At 35.6% G+C, this 10,000-nt stretch overlaps 1 protein-coding gene across 3 annotated transcripts in view; it reads right to left on the bottom strand.

Annotated features, from left to right (window-relative positions):
* Positions 1 to 68: 68 nt before the first annotated feature.
* mahj (LisH and WD40 domain-containing protein mahjong) overlaps positions 69 to 10,000 on the bottom strand; it is an 18,182-nt gene continuing 8,250 nt past the window's right edge. For 2 of the 3 annotated variants that reach the window (XM_070130724.1, XM_070130725.1), the window contains exons 7-26: positions 9,682 to 9,861; positions 9,072 to 9,542; positions 8,769 to 8,935; positions 8,407 to 8,539; positions 7,958 to 8,086; positions 7,672 to 7,797; positions 7,184 to 7,337; positions 6,866 to 7,014; positions 6,471 to 6,680; positions 6,135 to 6,328; positions 5,738 to 6,013; positions 5,330 to 5,534; positions 4,531 to 4,599; positions 4,297 to 4,433; positions 3,803 to 3,884; positions 2,135 to 2,281; positions 1,188 to 1,455; positions 743 to 903; positions 533 to 635; positions 69 to 363 (exon numbers count right to left, since the gene is read on the bottom strand). In XM_070130724.1, coding sequence (XP_069986825.1) covers positions 119 to 363; positions 533 to 635; positions 743 to 903; positions 1,188 to 1,455; positions 2,135 to 2,281; positions 3,803 to 3,884; positions 4,297 to 4,433; positions 4,531 to 4,599; positions 5,330 to 5,534; positions 5,738 to 6,013; positions 6,135 to 6,328; positions 6,471 to 6,680; positions 6,866 to 7,014; positions 7,184 to 7,337; positions 7,672 to 7,797; positions 7,958 to 8,086; positions 8,407 to 8,539; positions 8,769 to 8,935; positions 9,072 to 9,542; positions 9,682 to 9,861 — 3,606 coding nt within the window. In that variant the 3' untranslated portion in view covers positions 69 to 118. The remainder of the gene's footprint in view (positions 364 to 532; positions 636 to 742; positions 904 to 1,187; positions 1,456 to 2,134; positions 2,282 to 3,802; positions 3,885 to 4,296; positions 4,434 to 4,530; positions 4,600 to 5,329; positions 5,535 to 5,737; positions 6,014 to 6,134; positions 6,329 to 6,470; positions 6,681 to 6,865; positions 7,015 to 7,183; positions 7,338 to 7,671; positions 7,798 to 7,957; positions 8,087 to 8,406; positions 8,540 to 8,768; positions 8,936 to 9,071; positions 9,543 to 9,681; positions 9,862 to 10,000) is intronic. The other variant, XM_070130726.1, reaches the window with a different exon arrangement.

Raw genomic sequence — 10,000 nt, 5'->3', positions numbered from 1 at the left:
TGTGTGTGTGTGTGCGCTTTTTCATGGAAAAGATAGAAAGAAAGAAAGAAAGAAAAAAAAAAAAAGAATACAAGTGACAAGTTTTAATTTTGAATTCACAATCCCAAATAGTCTTAACTTAATCAGATGGTTCATAGTCCTCATCTTCAGCGTCTTCCTCTTCATCATCATTTTCCTGCAACCAGGCATGAAGTGATGCATTTGACGGATCTGAGGGATTGCCATCACCATTCAACTCGAAAAAAACAGTATCCGACGAGTCTGAATCCTCAAAGGCATCCTCGAGGGAGTGAATGCTAAGCTCCGAGGCATTGCTCGACACATCCTCCTCATCTTCATTGTCTCCCTCATCTGCTTGAGCTGCTGGAAAGGTTTGTGGGTAATTAATAATGATAATATGACAAAATAATTTTATATAAATCATTACAATCTGTCCATGAATTTTCACATTCGGACATGAAGAGAAACTCCCTAAAATTGTTATGCAAGATGGATCTCCCACTTCCAAATCTACTGAATAAGACAGCTCTACCTTCACCATCCCCATCTTGTGAATTTGGCTCTTGATCATCATCACTTTCATCAGAATCCTCTTCCTCACTGCCAAGGTCTTCTTCCTCATCATCTTCATCATGCTGAAAATACAAAGGGTCGTGAAAGTAACCATCCAAATAATCTGAGAGTAACCAGTTCCAAACTTCATAAAACTGCACTCCCTTCCCACAATGACAGACAAACTCACCAGTTCATCATCCTCTTGTCTTGTCATACCGATTTCATACAATCTTACAACAGCATCTTCTGTGAGGTCATCTGCTCCACTCTCTGTTTCAACCACAGCCACCTGCGTGTCATTCTGATTTATGGCTATAGATGTCACAACACGACGAACATCGACAGTAGCTGCAAGAAACAAGCGAGAAATCTTATGATCCCAATATATACCAAATTATATCAATAAATAAAACAATTTTAACAAGCTCTAATCACTTGAAAATTCAAATAGAAAGCAGTAATGGTTACTTAAACTGAGCTACTCTTTTAAAATCAATACAGTCAGTTAAGTAGTGCAATATCATGTAGATGAATCATGTGCTTATACTTTAATTCACAGAACTCAAAGAATCACTTCTTCAATAACAAAACAAAGCAAAATCACTTGAAATCAAGGAAAACACGATTCTTACCAATGCTAGAATAGTCTGCGGCATCAACTGTCTTAAACGAAGTTTCAAAGACATTTTCCTGAGACTCGTCCAAGAGGTCTCCAACAGTGATGCCAAAGATGACATCCCTAGTGTGGTTAAAGACAACATCACACAGATTCAGGACCGGGACTGTCCTCAGGAGGTGGAACGTTCTCAAGTCCCATATCTCAGAAGAGCTGATGATCTCCAGTCCGTTGCGATGGAAGACGCCATTGAGAATTGGGTTGATCTTGTCAAATTTGTGGACCTATAATGAAAATGGAGTAAAACGAAACTGAAGGAGACTAATCCCCCCCCCCCCCCCTTAGTTTAGTAGTATCATTTTTAGCTACTAATTTTTCTCTTAACCAAACATCAATATCACTAATCTATAATATTCGGAAATTTGGACAAGCTTTATTATATATATATATATATATATATATATATATATATATATATATATATATATATATATATATATATATATATATATATATATATATATATATTGGGGGGGGGGGGATACTGTAGTAACATGTATAGTTATTTCTTAAATTAACTGACACCCATAGATGATGCAAGGCCCTGATGTCAACAAAAATCATGACAGAAATCTCTTCTATACACTATAGAGATGACCAGTATAATAATAAAAAAAAAAAAGAATGAAACAAAAAGAATATATAAACCCCGAATAGTATCCTTCCAGTTTCTTCCACAAACAGAACATTATTCACAAATACAAACTCCATTTCAATTAGAGCACATATATTCTCTAAATGACCTGATTATGTAAACAAATACAAACTTTGCAAAAATGTAGGTCCCAATCTAATAAGAGGATAAAAAAAATATAACAAAACAAACATGTTTCCTTTTCAATTGACAAATCAATACATCTGCTTTATTTTTCAATTTCAACTGGAAAGCCATAAGCCACATACCTGCTTGCCGCTACGAACGTCAAACAGCACACCATCAGTTAGTACCAAGTCGTCAGAGGGATCTAACACAGCCTTGTTGTAACGATAATGGTTTGACAGTTTTGGAGTAAATTCACACACCACTTGACTGGTATTCAGATCAAACAGCTGGGAAAAAAAATGGTTGAATTACATTTATGTCAAGTCAAAATCACAATAATCACAATTTATAAATACAATACTGTCAAATAAAATAAAACAACTTAACCCCATGGATATATGGATGATGTGAACATTACGTTATGAAAAAACTTGGCTGAGTGGCGGGTGACATGAACATGCCATCAAGGAAAAATTTGGCTGATAGCTGGGATGAAGGGAATGACACGCCGAGTGCACAAACCTCTTGGCGAGTGATTACTCAGTGGGCATTTAGGAAGGAGCTCTTCAAATATTTCTATCAGTAAACAAGTGTGGAATGTACCATCCATAAGCCATGACAAGATGAGAGCTGGTTTCAGGAAGGACACTATTTTCAAGCTCAGCATCCTATTCCTGCCCGCTGTGGTTATTACAAAAAATTTAATACTACGAAAAAATGACACAAATAACAAAATGCTACTTATTTTTATCACCATTGCACTGAGTTATGGATTACCTTGAGAGATGTTATGGAATCTGTGCAAGAAAAGTCTATTACCATCTCGATACAGCATATCAAATGACAAATATAAACATTGAAAAATGTCAAAAAAGCTAAAAATGCTTATGTAGAAAGAGAGATAATAAAATTGCAAAGAAAAAGCAAGGAGTCTTGACATCACACCAGTGTTTGCATGTGCTGGCACTACAAGCCACGACTGTGAGTGGCCACTCAAGTAAGTCCAATTTCTGAATCTTAGGCTACTTGTGGGCAGCAAAATACCAGATCCAAGGGATTAAAGGATGTAATTAGAGCAGCTATGATGAACAAGGCTAATACCATATAACCACCTTTGAATTATGAATAAACTTTAAATCCACAGAACACTGAATGTCATTCATTGCAATTAATAATATGAGGACAATGTTTATCTGTTCATATTGAACCTTTGGGTTCAATATCCACACTGAGTAACACACACTGATTACTCAATGTGGATACCTCTTTTAAAGTTATGAAACAGTAACCGCTTAGTCATATAAACAGCCCCTCTGATTATTCTATTTATTTTCATTTGGTTTTGCCTAACATGATATGATTTTTTTTCCTGACATCTGCTAAGCAATATGAGTACACTTTAGTACCAACATGCATATTGTTTCTGTCTGTGGTACCAATATCTAAACTTGGATCTTACTCAAAATATTTTCCTCCAAGTACCTAACATTTGTAAAATGAGAAGATTCAACACAGTAAAACTATGCCCTATACATAAACATGTAAAAAAGGGAAAAAAGGCCAATGTGGCATCCTCCATGCATCCAAGGACTCTAACTAATGAAAGTGGAGCCAAGCTATTTTGAAATATATCTGCTTAGTTAAGGGAGTGGTAACTATTAAAACTGCAAAATACAACTGAAAAGTCACTCATCCCCCCTTCCATGCACTCTTAACTTCTCCCTCAGGTCTAAATAGGTATTTGCACAGATGACTTAATCCCAGACTTGACAATCTATCAAAGCATGAATTTTCTTTAGACAACTTACCCTTGCTGTTTGGTCATTGGTCCCTATTATCTTGTCTTGAGCATTACTAAAATCTGCATGGTGGCACTCATATAGTGTATATCTGAAAAACAGCACAATGTAAGAAATTTTGCTTTATTATGCATAATTACCACATAATGATGATAACACAATCAAACTGCACTTCTGTTTTACTTTTATTTCAATGCTATATTGAAACTTTATACTTAATGAAAATGCTGACTTAGGTTTCCTAAGACTAATGACCATATGAAACACAAGTTTAGTGTGGTTCTGTATGTAAATATACATAGTGCAGTTACACAAGACGTAGCTTAAAGTGAATAATACAGAATGGTTATCAACTAAAAGTGCTCTCTTTAAAACTAATTCCAAATTTTGAAAAGTTCCTCTGTATTACTGACTTCATCACTTCCACTTCCAGATATGGATTACAAGAATAACATCAAACACAAGATTTTTACTAATAAAATGAATGATATTTTTACACCTACTTCAAGTCGAAGAGGTCATTGATGCTCCAAAGGGATGTCTCGTGGACTGCAGTACAAGAAGTTAAGAGCATTGACCCTGTGCCATGCTGTACAAGACTTGAAACTGCACCCTGGTGAACTGTGTACACTCCTTCCTCCTACAAATACAAAATATTGTTTAAGCATCTATCTGTTGTTAAAAATATAGTTTTATATATACTGTCTGTCAAAAAAAATGAAAGGAACACAACCTACATTTCCGCTTTTACTGAATAATCTGACTTCTCCTCGAGTTGTTCCAACAATGATAAACTGGTCATCCGGCTGAAAAATATTGAGAAAAAATGGTCAATTAGCTTTCTCCTCTCTTCAATAACAAATAAGTGACAAACACAGATTACTAATATTAAATCTTATATATATAAAAAAGAAATGGCTTTTAATATCAAACAAAATACATCTGACCTCTATGATATGTCTACTAGTATCAGACATACTGCAGAATTTGCAAAATTGTTAGCTTGATGTCTCAGCCACCAATATATAATACCACCTGTCCATGGATTTCTAGAAATTATAACCTATATGCCCATTGAATCCAGATATCTTGCAAGCCCTGACCAATAAATGGAAATAAACAAATACATAAAACAAGTAACATTCTGGTATTTAATGTTATAGTGATAGTTCAGTTCTGCATGTGGCTTAATCTAATGTACCTAATGTTACTTTGTTTAATTTTTTTTTTTATAGTATTGAAGTTAAAAGACATATGGTAAGTATAAGTTCAGTGAAAATATAGCAGCAAGCAAAACCAGGGAAGTCATTTTCAGGTCGATGATTGGGCCCAAGGTTATATAAAACCTTAATGCTTTCAATTTTCCACATTTAAGGTGTATAAATAATATGAGGACACTCAATTTGGCAGCAACACATGCACTTAGGCACTTCTTTGGCATGAACATAATAATTATCGCTAATTCCAAAAATTGTTAAAATTGAGAAGAGGAAGTGATACTCACAGAAAAAATTGAGAAGAGGAAGTGATACTCACAGAAAACTCGCAGCATAAAAAGATGTCATCATCTTCACTTGGTCTAAAAGTTTGTGTGGGTCGATATCTACTATAGATGAATTTGCGGTTATTTGATGAACCTTCCAAGCCAGTGAATGGTACATTATATGGTCTTTTGGCATAACGCATTGTGAAATTGGTTGGTGGAGAACGCAAAGATCTGGGTTCTGGACATCTATGTGGCCTGTAAATTAAAAATCACATATTTACCATCATCTAAGCAATTACTTCTTAACTGGTATATACAACATTAACCATCCATTAGAAGTGATGAGACATGTACTCTAGTAACAAATAAAAGTGACAAATATATAATATAGACTATCTCATCATATATCCACAATCATATGAACATGATTACACAACAATTTTCGAAAAAACACTTACTGAAACAGGTCGAAAGTAGGACATGTAACAACTGGATTCTTGCAAAGTGCATGCTGATTCATCAGATACTCAGTAACAATTCTGTCCAGGGTTATGGTAGGTTCATTTGACAATCCAGTGTTCATCACTATTGGGGAAGCTAGAGGATTATTTGTTAAAGTTGTGATACTGTTTTGACTATTTGGTACAGAAGGCATTTCACTTTTGCTGAAGTGACATATACTATTGGCAGAAGTTGCTGCTGAATTGGCAATTCTGTTGTCCCTCTTGCTTGGCCTGAAACAGATGCATTCATACTTTTTAGTACTCCCAATAAAAATAAGCATAAACATGTACCTCAATGTTGTCCCAAATTAAGCTATAAAGAATGCATACAAAAATACATAAAAAGGCTTACCTGTTAATCTTAATGTGTAATGGTATTGGACTAGATGCATTGGCAATATTTGACGGACTGGCCACAGGTGGAGGAGAAGGGGTTGTGGGAGGTGCTGTTCCCACTGAGGCTGAACTACTTGCAACCGAGGCGGCATTTTTACATAGAGATGAATTGAAAAGATGCCTTGTTGGACCACTCCCTAACAGTCGATGCTGTAAATATGAAAGCAAATGAATTGATATATATTAGCAAGTAATAGCAATACTTTAAATTCTAGTGCTAGTCTTCCAAATAAAGAAATAAATACACAGAAACTAATACACAGTGAAACAGAAAGCAAGCATTCATTCATACCGCTCTAGCTGATGGAGGTGGCGTGACCATGTTTCTAGAAGGAGGGCCCATGGGCGTGTGGGGTACAATGGCTGGTATAGCAGGAAGATGAGCTGCTTGTTGCAGTGCAGCTGCCACAGATTCATACCCTTCATTAACTAAATGGGCCTGGATCAGCTGCAGTAACTGCTTCTTATTGTAGTTGATTCTTGTTTGTGCAACAACATCAGCCTGAAAGTTAAATTCAATTAAATTCTAACTGCAACATCAAACATCATCATCAATACTCACAAATAGATAAGGCCATTTAGAATATGCCATATGGACTCAAACACAGAGTATTTTAAAAGCCTTGAAATCCACAAGTCCCTCTACCCACTCCCACTCGCTGCTTTAAAAAATGACCATAACCTCACCCTATGTATGCTCTGCATAGACACATCAGCTGAAGCATCACCTTCATGTTTGGCATGGCCTGAGACAGCCTTAATGAGTTCTAGTGCATGACGTTGGAATTTTACATGCTCCATTCGTTTGTCTTGTAGAATTGGTTCCTTCATCAATACTTGAAAAACAAAAATAATTAATTAGTTATATTACATGAATTATCATTCTACTGTAAATTTAAAAGTTAATTATTTGTTTAAACAGTTTAGGTTATAAAATGTCTCTACACCAAGTAAACCTACAATATTTTTCACAAAACACATTGTGTTTAAGTTTTAATCACTTACACTGCAACTGTCCTGATGTGAAGATGGGTAGTTTGCTCATGATCTGACGTGCTGTGTCATTTCTTGAGAGTCCAACTAAAGCTCGACAAGCAAGACCTCTTATGCAATCTGCATCTGTGATCGGCATCTTCTTATGCAAAACATTTAACAAGTACTGAAATGTTCAAAAGAAGATTTTATGAGCTTCCTCAACGAGCACCTACTGTGTATTATGTAGATTAAAAGAAAAGATAAGTAGTAATATCAAATAACATCAAATCTACCTCATCAATATCCACAGCTTGTTTATTTCAAGACATGACTTTGGTGGAAATGGACAAACTTTAACACTAGCAAAAGGATTAGTATTAGAATAAGAATAATGCTGGGGGGGGATATTAAAACACTACTAGTAACATCAACATAATTACCATTTCCTTTTCACAAAAGCACAAGACACAGTGGCATTAAAAACATACAAAATGCATTATCTATAAACCTTTACTCACCATGATTCCATTGCTGGTCCTCACACAGTCCCAAGACTTATTAATGACATCCTCTCCAAAGGCAGCTTTCTTTTTACTGCCTCCAGGAGTAGAGGTAGGGCCATATCGTACTAAACTGCTTCCAGGCTATGGAATAAAAGACAAATTTAAGAGCCTAACTATACAACAAATGTACTTAAGTAAAATAAGCCTATTGTCTTCCACATTAATCCATTACAAGATAATTATTCCATCTATCAGAATGGTAAGGACCCCATTTAGAGAAGAAATATATATAAATACATACCCTATGGATGGGTGCACAAAGGCAGTTTATAAGAACATTCAAGGCAGCTTTCTGCACCTCTGGTGATGTAGTCATTGACTGAGCATTCTCATGGATGCAGGCAACTAAAATGGCATAACCTGGCACTTCCTGAAATAAGATTGAAGATCAGAATCTCCTTTCAGTAAGTAGTTTTCCCAAATCAAAAACATTTTATGCACATAAATGAAGAACTGCTTAGTAAGACCCAGTAAGCTTGTACATTTGTGAAGCATAAAACAAGGGAATAGATGCAACTCTAACTCTAAAAATATTCTTGAAGTTTAGACTTTACTGCTACTCTTTGTCCTTAAAGAATGCATATTCTATTAAGTTTAAAAGAACACTGAAAATAAAAAAATATCAAAACACTACATAAGCATGACAGATATCCCAAGCTGAAGTGAACTTACGAAATGCCACTTTCATACCTGTGGGTCAAGTGTCTGTAGAAGGTCATCACCAGCAGGAATGGTCAGTTTGTCACACAGTGCTGCCTGGATGGTTGGCATCACACTACACACATAAAGTGTGTCAAGGGCAAACACTGCAGTCTCAGTTCGGCTGTTTAGGAAAGATGATCTGTGTTAAAGGATAAATATATTTCTATTTCTAAACTGTTACCACTCCAAAAAGAATTTAGTGAAGATACTGGAAAAAATTCATTGCAAGAAAAAAAAACATTAATTGATAAAATTAACACATAAGGTATATGCTGTTTCAACTAATTTCCTATATGATAAATGACACTACATTTAACAAATGCCATAACAAAACAATTCTTCATAGTTACTTGGGACTGTAGGATTCATTTAAAACCATTGCAACTAGCTGTAAAAAGAGTTGCAGGCCTTTCAATGAAACAAACTGCTCAACAGGTTTCCAGCGGGCTCGGTATGGAAGGTATTCCAGCAGATGTTCAACATTCCTCTCAATCATTTCTGGTGTCACATTTACAGCCTAAAACATTGGAAATAATTAGATCTACAAAATCAAACATCATATTACAGGCAATATATATGTATATCTTTTTGTCTTCATCTTATTCAGCTTTCCCTGATACCTTCCAAATGCACAAAAAGTCATTATACATTACCTTGTAAGCTGGAGTGGCATGCTGAGGTGCTGTTCCATGTTCTCTGACAGTCATCCTGTGCAGGTGCTGGACTTTGAGTGCTAAATGGGCCTCAAAGTAGTGCTTAACACTCAGACACACTTGCTTCACTGTCTGCCACATCATCACCTCATTGGGTTCATCTAATATGTCTTGCTCCCACACATCTTGGAATAATGACAGTGTGGAGAGCATATTCAAAACCTTTCGAAGGCCGTCTTGCTCATCAAACTTTTCTAATATTGCCTTAAATCGGAAGACCATTCCAAAGAACATCACAGCATGAGTTCTGGATGACTGATGTGAACACTCTAAAAGCCACAGTGAATAGCGAATCAATTCACCCAGTACATGATCAGGCAAAAGGCATATTCTTTCTACGGCCTCCTCACAGTAAGCTAAATACCACAGGCAGAGGGCAACACCATCTGCTGGCAAAGATGGACGGGGAACCTGCAATCGAAAGTAAAACATAAAACTGTTCTTTTGCTATTAATAACAAATCAATACGATAGAATAAAAATATTACCATTTTTCTCTGAAACAGTATATTTTACTTTGAAAGTCAGCAAAATCGAGGCAAAAATCTCACCTGAAGAAGTTTCTGCATTCCACCCATATTCACAAATTCCAAGCAGAACTTCTTGTGAAAAAGAAGGGAACCAAGAAATCGTAAGGCCTCAAAAGAGAGGCGTGCATTACATGTTCGTCTGACATTGATGTAGTGAAAGATTAATTCTAATGCATTGTGTTCATAAACGTGGCCTAAAGACTGTAAAAAAAGAGAAAAATATAAATCAATGTTTTATCAGATCTTATACAAAGCTCTAATATAATCAATTAACAAGTTAAAAAAAAAATATATATATATATAAGAATATAACATTTTTTTCCTATAACAAATACTAAGT

Source organism: Penaeus vannamei, chromosome 15 (genome assembly GCF_042767895.1).
Source record: "Penaeus vannamei isolate JL-2024 chromosome 15, ASM4276789v1, whole genome shotgun sequence".
Classification (NCBI taxonomy): Eukaryota; Metazoa; Arthropoda; class Malacostraca; order Decapoda; family Penaeidae; genus Penaeus; species Penaeus vannamei.
This window is presented reverse-complemented; position numbering and strand designations above follow the sequence as displayed.